General features: G+C 45.4%; 1 protein-coding gene across 2 annotated transcripts in view; it reads left to right on the plus strand.

Annotated features, from left to right (window-relative positions):
• The window catches only part of VPS50 (VPS50 subunit of EARP/GARPII complex), a 2,190,829-nt gene that overhangs the window by 165,918 nt on the left and 2,003,244 nt on the right, over positions 1-21,667 (plus strand). For both annotated transcript variants that reach the window (XM_069648466.1, XM_069648467.1), the window contains one exon: positions 21,316-21,438. In XM_069648466.1, the coding sequence (XP_069504567.1) occupies positions 21,316-21,438 (123 nt within the window). The remainder of the gene's footprint in view (positions 1-21,315; positions 21,439-21,667) is intronic.

Consider the following 21,667-nt stretch of genomic DNA (forward strand, 5'->3'; position numbering starts at 1 on the left):
ACCACGCCCGAAGAGCAGCACACGCTTCGCATTATTCTGCATCCAGCAGCGTAACGCTCACCGTGCCAGCAGCAGCATCCAGCCTTCTGCCACGCCCGCCTCGAACCTGGAACACCTAGAAAGAAGGAAAGAAGCAAAGGTTAGAACAAGAGTATTACCTGATTTCTTACCTGATTCCAGATTCATCGCATCTTCAAACCAGAGGAAAGACTTCGCCAGCAGCAGCGCCGCGCCAAACGCACCGTTCCACGCAGCAGCTCTTCGATCCGGCGCTGTCTTCATCTTTACATCGCCGAATCCCGGCACCTAAGGGAGACAAGAAACAACAAGGTGAGCAGAGAGAACAGACAGAGACAATCTCTTTAGCCGTCATATGCTTACCTGATTTTACCGCAGGAGATATAATTCATCAGCACGCCACATCTTCTTATGCTGCACCTGTAAGATAAGGAGAAAGCAACAAGTTCATTTTTTTTACCGGACAGTGTTGGGTAACACAGACTTTTACCGGAGCGCTTTCAGCTGTCAATCTTCTTATTAGGTCAAAGCTGCAAGATAAAAGAGGAATTGGACAGGAGTGAATTCCAGACATTTTGAACTCTTACGAACTATATACTTGCGGCTCTTCGCCAGGATCTTTTGGAGTCAGGATTCGTCTACAACTCTTCCAATATCTTCAGGCCAGTAAAGTAACTGGTCATCAACGCGCCCCTGCGTGCTTTGCAGGATGGTGGGCTCATCCTTCAAGAATATATGGTGAGATTGCTGAGAGGGCGCTTCAGAGGTGATTTGTGGGGAGGACAGTGGGGGTGCTATCACTTGAATCCACAAGTGACTAAATCCATCTCTCCACTTGTAGGAGAATATTTCTACGGGCCAAGCAGACAAGATTAGGAGGGCAGATCCAGTCAGTCATCGCTGCACTACGCATCACGTGGGTGCAGGCCCCAGCAGTCTGGGTCCGACCCACGCCCCTGTGAGAGCCAGGTGATGTTAACAGTCATGTGCACTTCATTCCCCTTCTAAAATTGCTATACCACCACTCACCACGGAAAGAGGTTGCGGCAAACAGTTTGTGGCACAAGCTATCGGGCCGTTACGACACCTGCCTCCAATCACCACACAAAGTCCTCGCCTGTCTAGCTACCCGCGAATTGACGCAGTACACGTGAAAACTGCAGGCACTCCTCCGTCTTCTTCCACCTACCTAACTATGTCACATGAACCACTTCTCACTCCCCCCCATTCCCTCGCTTATTGCTGCCAACACATTCCATACGGTACATTTTACAGACCCTTCCGCCGCCGCACTGTCCTCCGATACAACAGGGCGGCTTTCCCAAAAAATGTTGATGCACACCACGCTTCCCTCCAACCAACCACCGGTCACGTCCAAACTTCTCTGACAGCACGCTGTACCGCGAGCGTATGACACTTCTGTCCGCGGAGCGAACAGACAAATGGGTCCGCGCAGCGCACCCAGATATCACACATTTTTGTTGGGATGTACATTTTAGTTCTTTGCAACAAAAGTACTGTTCGGATTACCACCAAACACACAAAAGCACACTTTATGAACCAAACCCCCGCCCCTGCCGCAAATTTCATCAAAATCTGTCCAGCCGTTCGGCCTGTAGCCAGGCGCAAAGTTTTTCCCTATTCAGTCTATGGAAAATAAAAGAATTGTGACCCCCCTTATAACTTTGCCCCCCTCCCCCTCGCTGCATGAATCCACGGCCAACTTGGTGAAAGAATTCAGAGCCGACCATAAGTGAATATTTTGTACAACCCTTGCGGTAGCAAGATTTTAAAAATCCTGCATTAAGGAGACTGTGGGCTTGTAGCTCACTCAATGAGGGTGTATCTTAATCAAAGTATTTTAATTGAAGTGGGAGAACAGAGGTTTGACTATGTAGATTTGTAAACGTGTATTGTGTAAATAATTGTTTTATGTGATGTATGAATTGGAGATTATATTTTTATGTAAAAATGGGGTTTTTTATATGAATTGAATTGTGATATTTGTGATGAATTTGATTATGATTTTGGCCAATGGTTTGAATTTTCAAGCCATACGCTGTAAATAAAAAATAAACAATTATTATGTTTTTACTGTCCTGGTGGCAGATATATCTTTAAATATAAGCCATACCTGAGTTGTAGTTTGGATAGGTTTCACATCATTATTACAGCCAAAGCAATTTGATATCAAACAAGGGTGATGCCTGTGAGCGCAGCTCGGCTGTGAAAGGATTATGTGTATTCTTCCCAGACAGCCTTTCTTTGCTACTGCTGCAGGGCTGTAGCCTTGAGAATTGACTCTTTGTTCCTTTTGTGAGGGAAGGCAACACCCTCCCCCAAGAGATAGCCACTCCACAGGAGGCTATCCAGGGAACAGGATTCAAAGGGCACACCCATTCACAACACGAGTAGCCTCACACCAGGGTGCTGCATATCTAAAGGCCTTTGATTCTATTGAGAACCGAACAGGGCGGTGTTAGGGTTAACAGAGGGAGCTCTTTACAGCTGGGGGAAGGTTCCACCATCTTTTTTCTCTCTGCCTCTCTTGCCTTCCTCTCAACTCCTTAAGCAGGCTAGCGTTAGTATGATATGATATTTTATTTATAGCGCTCCCATACACAAGTGTTTCAAGGTGCAAAAATTAAAATTAGTACAATCATCTGTGCGCTGTTGACTTTAAAAGAAGAGGTCTCCCACTTATTCATAAATTCACTCTTGAGCAAAAACCTGAGGAAGAATCCATTGGACCTCTATTGGGAGAGTTGGACAATATGGCTGGATTTATAAGGGCCAGTTCTTGGTCTGACATATAAATATTAAACAACCAAGGTGCCATTAGGCAGTCCTATTTCAATCCGGTGTGTGTGTGTGTGTGTATGGGAGAGGACAATGCACTGTTACTATTGAGCCCAATCCTGCTAGTTGAGTTGCTGTGCAGCCCATGAATACAGTTCAGCCACCTCGAGGATAAGTCCAATTTCTGTATTTTCGTTAACAAACAATCTCTGCATAATGTGTCAAATGCCCCTGATAAATCAATAAAGGCTTTGTACAGAGCCAGCGCCTCATTTCTATTAGCATCCTTTGTTAGTGCATTTAAAATCACTAAATTGTGAATCCTTGGAACATGATTCTCTAAAACCTACTGGAGAATCAGAGAGAATCCTGTTCGCTTTAACCCATTCATGTAACCTTTCAAGCAGGATTTTACAAAAGGGCCTTCCACAAGACATCCAATAAAGATATACCAAGTGATATGCGCCAGGTTCATGTGAGAAACCAGAAGGTGTATCATCCTCTAGTCCATGCGGATCTGTCCTCCAGGTGGCCAGGACACTTTTGGATCCAGTTCCTGGGGTTGGACCAGTGAGGGAGGATCACCTGGGTGAACGCTGGATGGTGAGACGCGGTATCCTCTTCCCTGTAACACCTTTATTCCATCCTACCCGGAACAATATTTAGGAACTCTACCCCCCTTTTACCACACAAACACTTTCTCACTAAAAGCCTGCTCTAATGGAAAACAGACTCGCACCTGAGCCGTGTATCTGACTTGTCCCAATAGTATGGTCAGGCGAGGTCAGGCAATTATCGACAATCACTCACACCTGACTTCCATTACACTTCCCCACAAAGATAAAAGTTGGAGCACGAGAGCAAACTCTGAGCGTGGCAAAGCACACGAGGAAACAGCAGTTTTGAGACAGCAGCTGAGCCAGAGAGGAAAGGCGGCAAAACCGAAGGGGATTGCAAGGAGGGAATTTCCCTTGACCTTTGAACCGCTACTTTCCCGAAACCTCGAGAGCAAGTGTAAGACCCGGAAACCAGGCTGTAGAATCCTGCATTGTGTGTCGGAGATACCCGGGGCCCTTTGCGTCAATAATCAGTGTGGGGGGAATCACCAGCCACTGCAGTACCATCCTTGGCTCCAAGAACAAAGCCGCTTCAGTGAAAGTAACACAGCCGGTGAGTTGGGGAGACCGATACAAGACCGGTATGCGTTCAAGCCAAGGTTGTAAGCAGCAACATTGTATGGAGAGCGCTGGAACGAACATTGTTAAAATGTGTGTGATAAGAGACGTGAGTGAAGTTAAACTGCTTGGTAGGATGGAATAAAGGTGTTACAGGGAAGCAAGCTACAACACCTTTGACAGAGTGTTCCGGCACATCGTGGGCGCTCAATCGAAGGTCTCTGTAAGGTATCCAGCTGAGAAGTAATAACGTAGATAAATTTGGTCCGAGCCCGGCGGAGGGAGACTCATTGAAAGAGAATGAATAAATGTGAATCAGAGTGGTCCTGCGACGGATCCAGCAAAATCCTGCGCACAGTCGAGAGTCTTCGATTTTGGTGAAATAGAGAAAGTTTGGAAACGTATATGAATTTGGTCCAAGCTCGGCAGAAGGAGACCAATTGAAGGTTTTGTGGTAAAGCGGGTCTGAGCCCGGCAAAGGGGGACCCGGGGTGAACTGTAAATCACCCCAGAAGTTGTAGAAGTGAAAATGATAAGAAGAAAGGAACTGTACTGTTTTGTCGTGTTGCAGCAAACCCTCTGAAATAAAAGACTTTGAATGCCTAAGAGACTTTGGTACAGAAGGTCCTGATTTTGAAGTCTTGAACTGCATCCTTGTGCTAGAGAAGCCAGGGAGTGTGCTAAGCTCGAGTATGCCACCTTGTCCCGTGCTGAAAACGTGGGGAGGGAAGCCAATGGCTTGAATATCCTGACATATCATTTCTTGAAAACTACTTTTGCATAACATTATTTCCCACACTATTTGTATTTAGAAGTAAGGATTGGCAATAGGTTTATTAGTATAGGCCCTTTTATTTGGACAAGAAACCACTAGAACTGTGTTATTATTTGATGGTCGTAGCTTGCTCCCATCTCTAGATTTAGGATTAGATGGGTGTTTTTCAAACCCAGTTGAAGTTCATTAAACACCCTTGAATTGTGATCACTTGTGCCTGTCTTACTGTTTGATACCATGCATCTCCAAAATGTTGTGGTATCTGTTTTATTACACATGTTTTCCCATCGTATTTCGCTTAACTGTCTCTGATATTGGCAAATCCAATTTTTGTACTTTGTCCGAGATTTTAGCCTTGTGTTATAAGCCTTGTGAGGAGCCTGAGGGCATCCACACTTTTTTTATCCCTGCATCCTCACTTATTTTTCCCCGGCATCCTCTGCTACGGTGGCAAGGGAAAGACCATTGTTTTTGAATCTTGATACTGGGGGTGGATTTGCAAGGGAAGATCACCTGGGTGGAGGGAACTTGGGGAGTGGGGAGAGGACATCCTTGAGTGAGACATAGTATCCCTCATTCCCTTTTCACAATGAACCTTCTGTCCCAACAGCCTTTGTAGGTTATTGTCAACCTTTCCCCTTTTCTTTCTTTCAAAATGACCCTCAGAAATGGCATTTTTATACTGGGATGAGGAAGAGATGAACTAGGGCAGGATAAATACACATCAGCCTCCTCTTAATACAGACAGATATCGGCCCAGTACCAGGATGAGAAGGAAATAAACAGGAGTTATGCACAATTCCATTTATTCAATCACGAGGAAGAGAGCTTTCGAGGAGTTTAGTTGTGATAGCCAGGCATGTCCAGCTAATAGGTTTCACTATAGTCAGGCAATTAAAGGTAAAGATTCATACCTGCAGTCATTTAACAATTTCCAGGGGTTTAGAAATGGTGACCGCTCAGCACAGGGGTAGAGACATCCGGGAGAGAAGGACGTGGCCTGGAGAATCGGAGCAGGCTGTAGAGGAACAGGCTTGATAGAAGCTGTGCCGAGCAGGAGTGAGAGACGCCAGGGCCAAGGCTGGCAGTGAGGATAGTTTTGCATCACGTATCATTTTATCATAGGGATAGTTTGTAGATGCTATATTCATAGTAACCTTTTTGGACCGCCAAAGAGGACATGCATTCAGAAATCCACCATTCAATACCTTCAGCAGTCAAGAAGATAGCGTGGGATAATAAACACAACAATTTAGAGGTGCATTAGTCCCTAGTTCACCAACCTGGTAATCCACATTGCTAGCCAGGCAGTGTTCTATCTCATGAGAGAGAATAGCATGATCGCTGAATGACCTATCACTGACCGTAAGCCTCCTTATGGTAGAAAGAGTACTAGAATCACATAAGAAATCTTAGTCGATACGATAGTCCAACATTTCCATGTAGATTTACCCAGTCTATCGCCAGTGACTTGTCCATTCAGCAGATGGCATTCCCAATCTCTCAATAAGTCGACCCAAATAGTACCCTTTGAGGTCTTAATAGTAGACTCCACGAGGGACTTACTATATACATATTGAGTGCTATCGGTTTCATAAAAGCATTGACATTGGGCGCTAAAGTCCCCCCTATAAGAATCCTATTGTTTGGAAAATGTAATTTAATATTGCATATCAAATCAGTGACTGCCTCAATAATGTCATCCGTTTTCGAGGGTCCTGGAGGGTCATATATATTTATGACGATAAGACCTGAGTTAGTTAGAATAACCAAATCTGACTGCTAGATTGGATTTACACTCAACACAAAGTTTAACTCTCTCAGCCTTGAGGTGGTTTTTTACTCTGACCATCAGGCCACCAAAAGGGTGCCCCTTAGAGGCTGGTGTTGAAAAATGTGAAATCCATCCATGATAAGGCCAGTATGCAACCAACATTCCTGCAAAAGAAAGACCTATTTATCAGACAACAGTTTCGTTGACCCGTGCTCGCTCAGTAGATGGGTAAACCCATGGGTGTTCCAGGTGCTGATTGTTAGCAATCAGTTCTCAGGACATGTTCCTCTGTCATTGTTCTGGATAATCAAATTTAAGATACCCAAGATGTTTCCTTGCAAGGAATTGGCAGACTTGGTGTTAGTAGGGGTCTTACACTTGAGATTTAGAGCTGTGCTCAGCTGCTGCCCTCCCTGCCTGGTGCCCACAGCAGGATCTGTGGGACACCAAAGCCCCCCGATAGCTGCAGGTCTCTGAGAGCGCGAGTGGTGCTCTCAGTAGCTCTCGCTGGGGAAGAGCGGGGCTACGCGCTGCAGAATTCCAGGACTGCAAGCGCGGGTCACTGTGACTTCTGTGAAAGTAAGGCAGAGTGAAAAAATGCCGGGAATTGAAGCAAAGAAACCCAAAGGAGCTGCTGCATACCACCAGTGAGTGAAAAGAAGGAAGCACTTTTCCTGGGGCGCTCTGGCGACTGGAAACAAGCATGTATGAATGCTGAACAAACTGAGAACTGTTACAAGTACTGTGGAAGGCCAAAGCAAGAATACCGACAAGCACTTTTGAAAGTTGAAACAAGTAATATTGAATAACGAAGTGGCTGAAAGACACAGATCATATTTGAATACTGTATAGAATAAAAGCAAGTGATGAGCACTTGTGAATGAAATAAAAGCAAGGTGGTACTAATGGGAAATAATACAGAATAGAATGTGTGAGCCACAAGTGGTGGCAAAGCCAAGAGATTGCCAAGGAAGATATGAAACGAGAATTATTATACCAAATATAAAGGAACCCAAGGAACATGAACTACAGGTTAAGAGAGAACACCTATGTTGGCAAACGCCAAAAGAATTCAGAAAGCATAGCAAAGTGCATATGGGTATCGGTTGCATGGCCTGTAATAGGTGGACTCTGTGGTCCGACAACTACGCCTAGACTGAGCGACCCCTACTTGGAAAAGGCCAAGGAAAGCAATTCTAAAGAAGCTTGTGTTTTTTTAACAGTTGCTGAAGTGAGTTGTAAATGAAGAAACATAGCAATCTATGTGAACTATTGAAAGGTTTGGAAGACCAAAAATTGGAACTGGTATTGTTTTGAAAGCTAAAAGATTTTAACTAATATTGATTGTGAAAACTGGAAGATTTGAACTCTTGGGGACGAGAACCCTGTGACTGTGTGAATCGTGGTGAACATTTCGGGGCGGGCACCCCAAGACCTTGTGAATTGTGGTGAACTTTTGCGGGAGGGAACCCTGAGACTTTGTGAACTGTGTTGAGTTTTTGGGTAAGGGAGGCCATTCCGGAAATGTTCGGAAATTGGGGAATGTAAAGCAGAGCATACGCCAAGAGCTGGAAGAAGCTCAAAACTTTATTTTGAACACTATTCCTTTTGCTGCTAACATTCCTACACATTGTATACATTTAGATGTGAGTGCAGGTATAGGTTTTGGACCCCGACAGAATTTTGATTTGAACTTACTGACCTAGACTTTCTTTAGCTTTCCTTAGGCAGGGAAATTCCACTTTAGTATAGGGCAAGTTAGGCCTTATTCCCTCCTGACCTTTAAATAAAACAAAGCTTTTGATTACAAAGTTGAATCTGTTGTCTGTGTCTTACTCCATGATGCCTTCATAGCCTCTTCAGTATTAACCTCACATCCCAACCTTCTTGGATCTTATATTAATTTACTTTTTTTACTTCAATTTCGTAATCATAGCGTTGTTATCTGTCTATGTATAGTTTGGACTTGGTGCCAGGATGGGCCAAATAAGAAACTCTTCAGTCCAGCATATGATTAACCCAATGTATTGTTGTATAGGTAGACAGATCATGAAAGACTTGATCAGAAAACAACGAGAGATGGTATGCTTCCTTTTAATAGACTAAAACCCCAACATGACATTTTAGTTAACCAAATTCCTGAGAGGTATTGTCTCTGTAGGCAGAAGATAGCCACAACCAACCCAGGACAGAATAAAGTTAGTTTGGTGTGTGCGAATTACCCATTTTAAAAATTAACATTGTGTCTTCAGTATAGAAGTATATTTGAATATGTGCCTTGTTTGACGCATATATTAATTTATCTGTGTTTGGCATGAAGAGCCAGAAGTGTTTCAATAAAGTAATAATTACAATTGAGGAACAAGGAATAGCTTTACACGTGGGATTGTCCTATCACCTTCTCATAATATATACCGCCCCTATTGTGAGGCATCAGAAATGCAAGACGGACACAGAGGCATAGATTTCTCACAAGCCGCCATTTTATTAAATAATAAGAGGGTGAGATGAACGCCTACGTTTCCCTAGCCTAACAAGGATTTCCCTACCTAACAAACTAAGGCTAAAGGAAAATGACCTAATGTCCAAAGGTATCTGACCCTCACAGTAATACACACAACAAAATCATACAGAAATTATTTGGTGATTTAAACTTCACAAAATAACATATAAATGCAAACACAAAAGTTATAAATAAGAATCCTTGTGACCAAGGCTGGATCCCCTTTTCCTTCATCAATTCATTTTAACTACCCAAGTTCCACTCCAGGTAGAATACACAGTTCCAGTATGCCCTTCACTTGGCAAACTCAGTTCCAAAAAAAGGATTTCTGATTTTTAAGACAATTGTTAAAGCTTTCACAACCTGCTGTTTGGTAAACCATAAATACTCTTTCTTCATACGTCAAGTAAAAAGTCAATGTACATTTTCTTTTTCTCTGTAAGCCATCCACATTTTATCACATAACGCTTCTTCTTCATGAGAAACACTTTAGTCCGGATGGTTCATTCAGAAAGTTTTGTCAGGATGATCTTACAACAATTCATCAAAACACTATTGTGGAATTGTCTCTTCCTTTCCACCACAACCATCTACCACATTTGCAGTACTTCAAATCATCTTCTTCCTGGTGTACTGTCCTGCCAGGATAAAACTACTACAACTTGTACTCTGTGGTGATGCTTGTTCCACTTTCCACACTTAACTCCACAATGGGGAAAGTTGAACCAACAACTTCTTCTTGGGTAAGTCCTTTGTCTTGTAACACAATTGGCTTACAACTTCTTCCACAAGTATACAGCACAAAACGACAATGATTCTCACATCGATCTGTTTGCCGCTCCCAAGGCAGGTTACAGTTCTGCCCCCTCAGATCCTTTCTACAAGGAGGGCTTTTCACCTGTCGTTTCTGATTTCTGTCCACACAACCTATTGGCTGCTGGCAATGTAGTTTACAACTTTCTCCCACAGTGTATCCTGGTCTGGGAAAGTTACATTCACAATGCCTTTATGTCACTCTCCGCTTTCTTTGGCAATACTGGTTACAATGTCCCTCTGTATGATCCATCTCTTTAGGAAAGTTGTATTCCCTTTGTTCAAGTATTGCCTCCTTTTGGCTTTGGCAATGCGGGTTACAATGTTCTCCTACTCAACCTCAAGAGAGCTGTGCCCAGTTTACTTTCCTACTCGATATCTAACTTCTGGGAGGCTGCATTCACTTTGCTTAATTATTGCTCCTTTTTGAGTTTGGCAATGCATTTGCAATGTTCTCTTATTTGACACCCCCCTCCCAATAGAAGAGTTGCACCCAGTTTGCATTTATTTAAAGGTTTGGTATTCAAAAGGTTCATCCCTACACAGCGGTCTACTTTCGAGGCGCCCTGGGGTCACCTGTATCAGGCTAACTCACTGGTATCTGCTGGCGACTCCTTCTGACTCGCTGCTTCTGCTTCTTCGTTCAACAAGACGTTCCTGGTGTTTGACAGCTCTGGGCAGCCCTCCACTTCTCGCCTGGTCTGTCAATGGAGCTTTCAGCACTACCCTCATACTGCGATGAAAACCTCTCACCAGGGCGTGATGCAGGACACGGAGCGCTTGTCTCTCCTTCAGGACAGTTGGCTTCACTACCGCTCCTCCAGCGCATCCTCTCCATAGCATAGGAATCCCGACATCAAACACGGTTTCTGTATGGCGTCCCACTGTCAGTACGGCCGCAACTCCAACTTCTGCTTCTTCCTGCTGCTTTCTCTTGGCCTGCACCTCAAGGGACATTCAATATTTAAAGGTCCCGCTCAGGTGTGGGGCATTACAACAACTAGATTGCATCTTACAGTCTGGTAACTCCGGACCCCTTTTCCTTGTCTCAGTACTAAGAACTTCAAATCCATAATGTTCTTATTTGTTTTCCCATTATTTAAGCCACTCTGTTTAGGGAATTTACATGATGTATGTTTAGAGGAAGATAGTAAAAGAGGTACGGACTGTCTTCTAGCTCTATAAACTGAACACAATGTAGAATCATCACTACTAGAGGGGGCACTCGAGAGCTGTGCCAAGATGGCCGCTCTGACCTGACCTCCCGAATAGCCTGCCGTAAATCTGGTCTAAATCCTGCTCCTTGAGGTTGTTTCACCCTGAGAAAATGACTGGTGAAGTGCTGAATCTGCCCGGAGTCAAATGCCTGGCTAGCGCCGATCCTGTCACAGCTGGAGCATAGGCCTGCGTGGACCTGTGGCACTCCCTGCAGGAACGGGAGGCCTCGCCGGGCTAATATCAAGGTTGGGGGCAGAGAGCGACAAGCCCTCCCAGCTGAGGCTGCGCTGCGGCAATCACTGCAGCACCGATCCCCAGTGCGCACAGTGTGGTGCAGGCTCTTTAGCAGACCTGGTGTGGAGGGTCCGGACAGCGGAGGCCCACCGGAGCAGTGTGTGAGGCGGCACTGGAGTGGGACACTTGAAGACGGCTGCCGGCGGGTTGCAGCCCTGCAAAGGAGCAGTGGAGCAGGACAGTGCCACTGTTTCTTCTTGCCGCAGAGTCCTGCGGTGCCTGGGAGCGGCTCCCTTGCTTACTACTTTGAGTAGCAGCTTCAGTCGCATGACGGACCACAGCAGACTGGTGTGGCCCGGGTCCATGAGGAGGTGCCTGTGTGGAAAGTGACTCCAGACAACCCATGCCCCTGCACCAGGGGGACTGACCTTATCAGATTATGTGGCTGGCAGGCATTGATAACTGGCGTGTGGCACAGGAGGCTGGTTTTTTGGGAATTCCCAAGCCTGATAGAAGACCCCTGGCTCTGATGCTCTGGTGCTACGGTGGAGGTACCTGCCTACAGGATTGGGATAGGTGACAACATGGAGGGTGACAGCACAAGGTGAAGCACCAAATGTGGTGGTGAGGCGCTGGCACAAGGGGCATGGTGCGTTAAGGGATAATCTCTGACAGGGAACGGCTTCCAATTTCCCTGTGGTGGCGAGGGCTGTGTGCAGCTGCAGTGGTTCGCTTGACTGCTATATCTACAAAGGTACAACTCCTGAGCGTGGGGAGGATCTGGAGGACCTGGAAGCCCATCAAGGAGGACAGCATAGTGCGCCTAGAGGCCGGTGGGACCCACATACTGTCGGCAGCCTACTATAAGCTGGGTGATCGGGGCTGGGTGTGAGAGGCCACTAGGGCAGTGGGCATCAGCATGAGGTTTGTGAACTTCTAGTTGCATTAGACCCCTTGGAGGACTTTCGCCTAGAATAGCGGGTGCTGAGGTGGGGTTGCTGAGTACTGCTCTTCCCTGGTCAATCCTTGCCTACGGCTGTGACAACACAACAGCTGGAGTCAAAATAGGAAAGCATGATAAGACGCAATCGAAAATGCGAGGTGCTCAGGAAGCAGAGGAGATGGCTAACCCAAGAACGAAGCCCCAGCTGGACACTCTTGGAGACATAAAGTGTATCCTAGCCCATTTGCAGACCAGGCGGGGAGACCTTTGCATACCGACGAGGAGCTAATGGGAGCACTTGTGGATTATTATAGGGCTTTGTATTCCTAGAAGACATCTGTAGATCATGGCATGCTTGAAGAATACTTGGCCCAGGAAGAAAGGGAGTGGCTTGGTAGGCCGTTAACTGAATGAGAGATACACAAGGCTATTAAAGCTCTCCCCACTGGGAAAGCCGCCAGCCTCCATGGGCTCTCGATTTTTATATAAGGCTTATGCAGATATACTTGTTCCCCATGTGCTATGTATGTATCAACAAGTGCTGCGAGATGGCGCGCTGCCGGAGTCAATGTGCGAAGCTGTGGTTGCCCTGCTCCTGAAACCAGGGAAAAGCTTGGAGAACTGTCCTACCACCCAATCTCCTTGATAAATGTGGACAGTCAAATTCTTGCCAGGGCACTGATTAACAGGCTTGCAGCAATAATGCCCAAATGTGTGCTAGCCAACCAAGCCGTGTTTATTCCCGGGAGGTCCACATCATATGAACTCTGTAGAATATTTGGCCTCCTTTCGGTTCTGGATCAGCGGTCCTCAGTAGTCGCGGCACTTCTAGACGCAGAGAAAGCGTTTGATTCGATTGGGTGGCCATTTCTTTTCACTGTTCTGAGACGCATGGGGGTGGGAGACAATTTTGTAAGAATTGTTTCCCTGCTATATAAAGGTCCAGTGGCGCATCTTCGAGTGAACAGCAGGCTCTCTGCCCCTATTGAGATGGGGAAGGGGAACGCGGCAGGGGTGCCCATTATCCCCCTTGCTGTTTGCGCTCGCTGTCGAATCCCTTGCAGAATTAGTCCACTCACGACACAAAGACAAAGGGGTGCAACTCTTCATGCATAAACTGGTGATTTCACTGTATGAAGATGATTTGATTCTATTCATTAGGGACCCCATGGCGAACCTAGCACCTGGTATGAGGAACATTTTGGTCTTTGGAAGCTTCTCATGGCTCAATTTAAATCCATCTAAATCGGTGTTCCCCTTCCTTGACAAGCGGGACTGTGAGGTTTCAGGAGGACTTTGGTTTCAAGTGGCATCCTGACCACACTCAGTATCTAGGGGTGATGAAAGCCAGGTCCCACAACATACTTTATCAGAAGAATTACGGGATAATGTTGGCGCGTACTGAGGCACTACTGGGGAGGTGGATGTATCTGCCTCTGTCCCTCTTTGGTCGTATATCGCTCATTAAAATGGTGATTTCTGTACGCATTCCTCAATGCAATTGTAATTATAATTCTAATTGGTTATCTATAATGTTCTTAATACCCAGAGGTTTCTATGTGGGGACCCGGGGATTGAGCTTGTGTTGCTCCCCGTCGTCCTGCTGCCAAGGCGAGCACGTTGCCCTTGAGCTATCCTCCCAGCCCTTATTGGCTGCCTCCAAACTTTTTAAATCATTGAAGTCGGTCATAACGGACTTTGTTTGGCAGGGAAAGCAGCTCTCCCTGATTTTGAAGCCTATTGGTCGGTTGCACAAGTGTGCTCACTGAGAATATTGCATGTAGAGGTTGAGCCCAATAGCCTCACTGAGAAAGTTGCATTTAGAAGTTGTGCCCAATAGCCTCACTGAGAATATTGCATGTAGAAGTTGTGACCAATAGCCTCACTGAGAAAGTTGCATTTAGAAGTGTACCCAATAGCCAATGTGTCTATTTAGAAGTTGTGCCCAATAGCCTCTCTAAGAAAAGCTGCATTTAGAAGTTGAGCCCAATAGCCTCACTGAGAATATTGCATGTAGAAGTTGTGCCCAATAGCCTCTCTGAGAAAATCTGCATTTAGAAGTGTTCCCATTAGCCAATGTGTGTATTTAGAAATTGTGCCAAATAGCCTCTCTGAGAAAAGCTGTATTTAGAAGTGTTCCCAATAGCCAATGTGTGTATTTAGAAGTTGTGCCCAATAGCCTAACTGAGAAAAGTTGCATTTAGAAGTTCTGCCCAATAACCTCTCTGAGAAAAGTTGCATTTAGAGGTGTACCGAATAGCCTATGTGTGTATTTAGAAGTTGTGCCCAATAGCCTCTCTGAGGAAGTTACACTTAGAAGTGTACCCAATAGCCAATGTGTGTATTTAGAAGTTGTGCCCAATAGCCTCCCTGAGAAAAGCTGCATTTAGAAGTTGAGCCCAATAGCCTCACTGAGAATATTGCATGTAGATGTTGTGCCCAATACCCTCTCTAAGAAAAGTTGCATTTAGAAGTTGTGCCCAATAGCCTCACTGAGAATATTGCGTGTAGAAGTTGTGCCCAATAGCCTCTCTGAGAAAAGCTGCATTTAGAAGTGTTCCCAATAGCCAATGTGTGTATTTAGAAGTTGTGCCAAATAGCCTCTCTGAGAAAAGCTGCATTTAGAAGTGTTCCCAATAACCAATGTGTGTATTTAGAAGTTGTGCCAAATAGCCTCTCTGAGAAAAGCTGCATTTAGAAGTGTTCCCAATAGCCAATGTGTCTATTTAGAAGGTGTGCCCAATAGCCTAACTGAGAAAAGTTGCATTTAGAAGTTATGCCCAATAACCTCTCTGAGAACAGTTGCATTTAGAGGTGTACCCAATAGCCAATGTGTGTATTTAGAAGTTGTGCCCAATAGCCTCCCTGAGAAAAGCTGCAATTAGAAGTTGTGCCCAATAGCCTCTCTGGGAAAGTTGGATTTATAAATGTACCCAATAGCCAATGTGTGTATTTAGAAGTTGTGCCCAATAGCCTCTCTGAGAAAAGTTGCATTTAGAAGTTGTGCCCAATAGCTTCTCTGAGAAAACAGTTGCATTTAGAAGTGTCCCGATAGCCTCTCAGAAAGTTGCATTTAGAAGTTGTGCCCAATAACCTCTCTGTGAATAGCTCCATTCAGAAGTGTGCCCAATAGCCTCTCTGAGAAATGTTGAATTTAGAATTGTACCCTATATTTCTAATAGTCTAATATCATCTGTATAATGTAGAATCTAGAGCTGTGCCTAATAGTCTAAAATCCCTTTTATACAAAACTAAATCTAGAGATAGATCTAATACCACCTCCTGTGTACAGTCAAATCTAGAAGTGTGCCCAATAGCACCTAAAACCCTAGAAGTGTATTAATACCTTAAAATCATCTCTGTGTACAGTTGAAGCTAGAAGTGCACCTAAATAGTCTAATATCATCTCTGTACAGATTGAACTTGGAAGTGTGCCTAATAGCGGGCCTCTACTGAATTTAGAACCACAATTAGTGCTACATTCAACTTCTCCTTAAATAGCTTACCTATCCTCCAGCTTACTTGAAAACGCTAGCCTTCTAGAAGAAAGTCCACCAACAACATAGCAGTGCTGTAGCTACAAATAAATAGACTGCCTAACTAGCATATCCTAGGATCCAGCTACTCCTCAAAACAGCTTAATATTTGAAAATTACTACAACCCTGAAACCAAGACTACTCAGCGCCAGGGATATAGTCTATCATATAAAGTCCAATAAACTTAAGATTCAACTGAAACCACACCTAACAGCTGGTACTAAGCATGAGTGCCCCGTCCCCAACAGAATCAACAGAATCTGTCGGAAACGACCATCGTGGACCGCCCTCACTTCCCGGTGTGCCATCCGTCCCGTACCCCCCTTCCCAAATCACCCCACCCTCCTTCGCACTCCCTACCATTCCCTTATCCAAACACCAAGCCAGAGGGGCACGATGGCGAAACAACCACCCTAAAACCACCCTTCCCTCGAACCCCACCACCAGCCAGCTCACATTAACCACGCCCGCTCCCCTCACTATCACAGCGGGCACACCTTGCCCTGCAAGCATCCACTCCCCGCCTTGCCTACAAACCCCCACCTCCTCCCCCCCGAACACACCCTTTCCCGTCCCTAAAAACTGCACGCCTAGCCCTAGCAAGAACCGAAGCCGCATCCCCCTCGCCCTTGGACCCCCCCTCCCTCTCTCACACTCCAATCGCAACAAAGAAACTAAAAGGGATTCGCACCTAGTCCCCCTCAATCTGTCAGCACTCCTCGCCTCCCTTATCTCGACCCACCTCCACTTTCGCCCAATCACCTGCGTCCCCCGTAGCTTCTCCTTTTCTGAAACCCATCTCCCTCGACTTCTCATCAACCGAAATGGAAACTCCTAACCGCCCATACCCCACCCTCAATTCCCCCGAGCCAAACCCGATCATCCAAACACACGCAGCCATCCAATCCCGCCTGAAGCCCGCCAACTCTTCCACTCGCCCACTATTCCCACCGATCATCACCCACCCTCTCCCTCTCCAGCTTCCTCTCACCCCGCCACTACCCCCTTCCACTCCAGCCCTGAGACCAACCTCGCCTGCTGATGTGAACTGCATCCTATTTAATGCCCGATCCATAGTAAAAAACAAATTCTCCATCTTTGACCTCCTTGCCTCTGAAAAACCAGACCTGGTCTTCATCACCGAAACTTGGTTCTCTGACGACTTTGCTCCAATCGCCAGTGAAGCCTTTCCCCCTGACTACTCCCTCATAGAGGGAGAGTAGCTTTCGTCTTCAAATCTCTCTTCCACGCCTCAATCATCGACAATCAACCTTCCATTCCTTCCTGCGAATCACTCCTCGTTAAACTATCCCTCACCCCGTCGCTCTCGCACAGCTTCCTAATAATCTACAGGCCCCCAGGCTATGATAGACAATTCGCAAACAACCTCTGCGACTCAATGGCCACCCTTCAACTAAACCATCCCAACCTCACCCTTCTTGGAGATTTCAACATATGGCTCGACATCCCCACCAACCCTATGACACACTCTCTGGTTGATGGTTTAGACGCAATTAACTTCCAACCCCACATAAATGGCCCAACTCACTATAAAGGACACACTCTTGATGCTATCTTTAGCTCCAGCACCTTGATTCACCTAAACCCCCTCACCCCCATCATCTGGTCCGATCACTTCATTCTCTCTTTCATCATTCACTCACCCGACCCCACTCCCGTACTCGAATCTGAACCACGTAATCTACTCAAATGATGGAAAAAACTAATAATCGTCCCGGACCTAGCCGACACACTCCGACAATCGCCACCACGTACCAACCAACTCATTGAACAAATAACCCCTGATTTCTTTGACTCATGGCTCAACGCATCTCTGATGCGGCTCACACCCCCTTGTAAACCATCAACCCGCCGTGGCCCTTTCCCCAGACGGTTCACTCCTGAGCTGAAGGCCACTAAAAAAACTATATAAATACCTAGAACGCAAATGGCAGAAAGACAAAACCAAGGAGAACAGGGCCACCTTGGCCCGACACCTCTATCAGTACAAGGCTGAAATCCGGAAAGCAAAAAAAGCCCACTACTACTCCTGATTACTAAACTTCAAAAACCCAAGCAAGGAACTCCTCAAAATCATCTCTGAATTCACCAAACCGACTTGCACCACGACCGTCCCAACCCCCTCACAATCACTGTGCGACTCACTCTCCCTTGACTTTTACACCACAGCTCTCGAAAGAACAAATACTCTAGCCACCAAACTGGCTCTCTTACATCCACCAGGCAATACTCCCCCCATAGCGGCCAGCCCACCAACTGCGACCACTATATAACCAATGTTCGAATCCTTTAGTCCAAAATCATCAGAGCAATTTCTCAAACTTTTATCTGCCCGCAAACCATCTGGCTCCCCACTGGACCCTTGCCCGGCCACAATCCTCAAAGAAATGTTCGCTTCCATCTGCGCAGGAGAACACGCAAGATCCATCATAAATGCCTCCCTTTCCTCTGGTATCTTTCCAGACGCATTCAAAACCGTTCATGTCAAACCGCTAATTAAAAAACCTTCCCTTGACCCTCTACAGCCCAAAAACTACCGCCCCATCTTGAACACCAGATTCCTTGCCAAACTCATTGACTGAACCGCCTACTCCCAACTAAACGGCTTTGTCGAAGCCACAATCTCCTAGACCCCGCACAATCTGGCTTCAGAGCCCGTCACGGAACTGAAACCACCCTAACCTCAATCTGGGATGACCTTAAAATGACGGCAGACTCCGCGGGATGCGCTGCACTAATCCTTCTTGATCTATCTGCCGCTTTTGACACAATCAATCACTCAATCCTCCTAGACCGCCTTCACTCCCTAGGAATTTGTGGAACCGCTCTCAAATGGATAGCTTCATTCCTCAAAAATAAGTACCAAATAACGATACTCTCCACCTATACCTCCCAAGCCCGACCAGTCGACACGGGAGTCCCACAAGGAGCATGCCTGTCTGCCCTCCTGTTCAATCTACTTGATCACCCGCCCTCCAATAGTTCGTTCACACAACATCCTGTGTTACAACTACGCCGACGACACTCAACTAATTCTAAAACTAATGAACTCAAATCCCAACTCCCGACCTGACCAGGCCTCCTGCCTCCTCGACATAAAACTCTGGATGACCCAAAGCCACCTCTTGTTAAACCCCTCCAAAACGGAAATCATGGTATGTGGCAACTCCGAGCTTCTCCCGCAACCACTACCCTGGCCATCCATCATGGGCAGCTCACCGCACCCCTGCAAGTCACTGAACAATCTTGGGTGCATCCTTGACTCTGACATAACACTCTCGCGCCAAGTCAACAACGTCTCACAATCCTGCCACTACCACCTTAAAACCCTTAGGCGTATCTTTCCATATTTCTTCTTTCCTAACAGACTCTCCGCGGTCCAATCAATCGTTATGTCAAGACTGGACTATGCAAACCCCCTATACCTCGGAATCCACGCGTACCAACTGAATAAACTCCAAAGGGCGCAAAACGCGGCAGCCAAATTGCTACTTGCGCTCGGCCCAAGAGACCACATCTCCCCGGCCCTTTAGACGCTTCACTGGCTTCCAGTAGCCCAAAGGGTGACTTTCAAAACCTTATGCATCTCCCATCGAGCACTGCATAAAACTGGACCTCAATATCTTCAAGACAAACTAAAACCCTATCACCCCTCTCGGACCCTAAGATCAAGCACAGTAATCCTTGTCATTCCTAAAACAAACTCAGTCAGATTAGGCGGATCAGCAAACTCAGCCTTGGCCCCCACCCTGTGGAACTCACTCCCAACCCACATACGCCAAACTGAGGGTTTAACATCTTTCCGTAAACTGGTGAAAACCTGGCTCTTCCCCTAAAAGCCAAACGGTAACAAAACTAACCCAAACAGACAATCAGCATCCCACCGACACCAACCCAACAAACTACCTGAGATAAGAAATTGACAGCTAGTGACCCCGAATATAAACTAGAAAGACAAACTGAATTAAACGAGTAATGTACTTCAAAACAGTAAAGCGGTTAATAAGAATAAATCATAGGGAAACTGTAATGAGATGTGAACTGCTGAAATGCACATAATGCATGAAGAGGGAAAGAGACGAATGTCGTCAATGAAATAGAATTGATGAAGCATGTTGAACAGATGAATGCACTGAGTGAAAGAATACATGAGTGGAAAAACTGATGACTATATAGTGTTACACTGCACTGAAGCTGCTGTGTAACACACACAAGTGTGGGGCTACTGAGGTGGTGTACTCCAGAGTCCACAATCACAAAAACAGATGAAATACACATGGCAAACACAGGTAAGAGTGGGGGGAAAGCTCACACTCTTACCAAGTGGAAAAAATAAACTCCAGAAATCCAGCAAAGCTGCTGAGGGACTCACTAGGTACGGGAAATTAGCCATAGAATGAGAATTCTCCCCAACAGATAAGCATTTCAATTGTAAACTTGTTTGAACAAGAACCGTTTTAGCATCAGCTTGCTTCAGGTGCATTGTCAAAGTGAACGGTTTGACTTCACAAAATCGAAAGCATTACTTCATGTTTTACCTTTCACTTGAGTGTGAAACATTATTGGGCGTCCGGTGGAAATGAATATTGCTGGGAAAGTGCATAGCTGTTTCTTGAATGCTGGGGTGTGACGTCTGTTGTTTTCCTGGCTGCTTCTAATGATGAAATCTCTGCAATGCAATCAATTGTTTATTGACTGCATTTCAAACATTCTGCTTGGCAATAGGTTAACATAACATAGTTCAAACTCATAGTAAATAAAGAACTGTAAAAGATAATCCATTCGTCAGGCAATGCATCCTTAACAAGTTCATCAGTGCGTTAGTGATGTACATATAAATGCAGTTGCATCACTGGGGTGCAATGAAAGTGTCCTTTCTGTCTTCGGTCTTTCATACACCGGGAGCGGCATGCACCATCAATCGGCCTAAAACTAGTCCCACTATAGTTTTTTTTATATGTTTATCCTGGAGACGTCATGTCTGCTTCCCACTTTCATTGTAACTATTGCCATGGAATCTAATTATCCAAGCTCCTTTGTTCCATCTTCCAGCTTTAGCATTTCTTTGCATCGCAGATTTCCTCTGTGTGTTAAGTCACTCGTGTTGTTTCAGGATTTCACTGAATGTTTTCCGTGATGGATGCTTTCAATCCTTTGCTCACAAGCCAGCACTTAGATCTCAAAATATAGGTTTCATTGTTACATAAAAAGGAATGGAAACATTAAAAATGTTGTTCATTTGGTGCTAAGCGGTAGAAAGGTACATTGATTTTGAAGTTGCAGGCGTGTTTGCCGTTTCATGATTTGACGTGTAGTACATGTGCTAAATTAAAACTGCACAGATGTAAGGATTTAAACTAGCATGTAGACCTTTTTCTTCGCAAGTAATTTTCTGTTCTCTGATTCGATATTCCTGGCAGGTAAACTGAGAGAATGAAATGTACCTACTATCGTGTTTTGAACTATCTACATTAATCTGTTTTCACATTTATTTCTGGAATAAAGGAAGAACTCCGGGAGCTGCGAGAACAACCCTCGGACCCTCAAGCAGAACAAGAACTCGTCAACAGTATTGAAGATGTTTATTTTTCTAATGACTCCTTTGATATGGTCCAGTATGAACTAGAGGTGAGGGCCTATTTTTCACATTCATTTTGAAGGTTTTATCTTTAGTATTACTTGTCCATTTAGTGAAAGAGACAGATAGATGAATTAAGAGCAGTATTTTGGTGGCTTATAACTTATCGCCGTGCTCTGAATACGCACAAAACTTTGCAAAAAAACATAGACCCAACTTTGAATTTATTTGCAAAGTTTGATGATTGAATGGGAAAATAATTTTGCTTGCAGCTGCAGC

Source organism: Ambystoma mexicanum, chromosome 2q (assembly GCF_040938575.1).
Source record: "Ambystoma mexicanum isolate Mex_15411 chromosome 2q, UKY_AmexF1_1, whole genome shotgun sequence".
NCBI lineage: Eukaryota > Metazoa > Chordata > Amphibia > Caudata > Ambystomatidae > Ambystoma > Ambystoma mexicanum.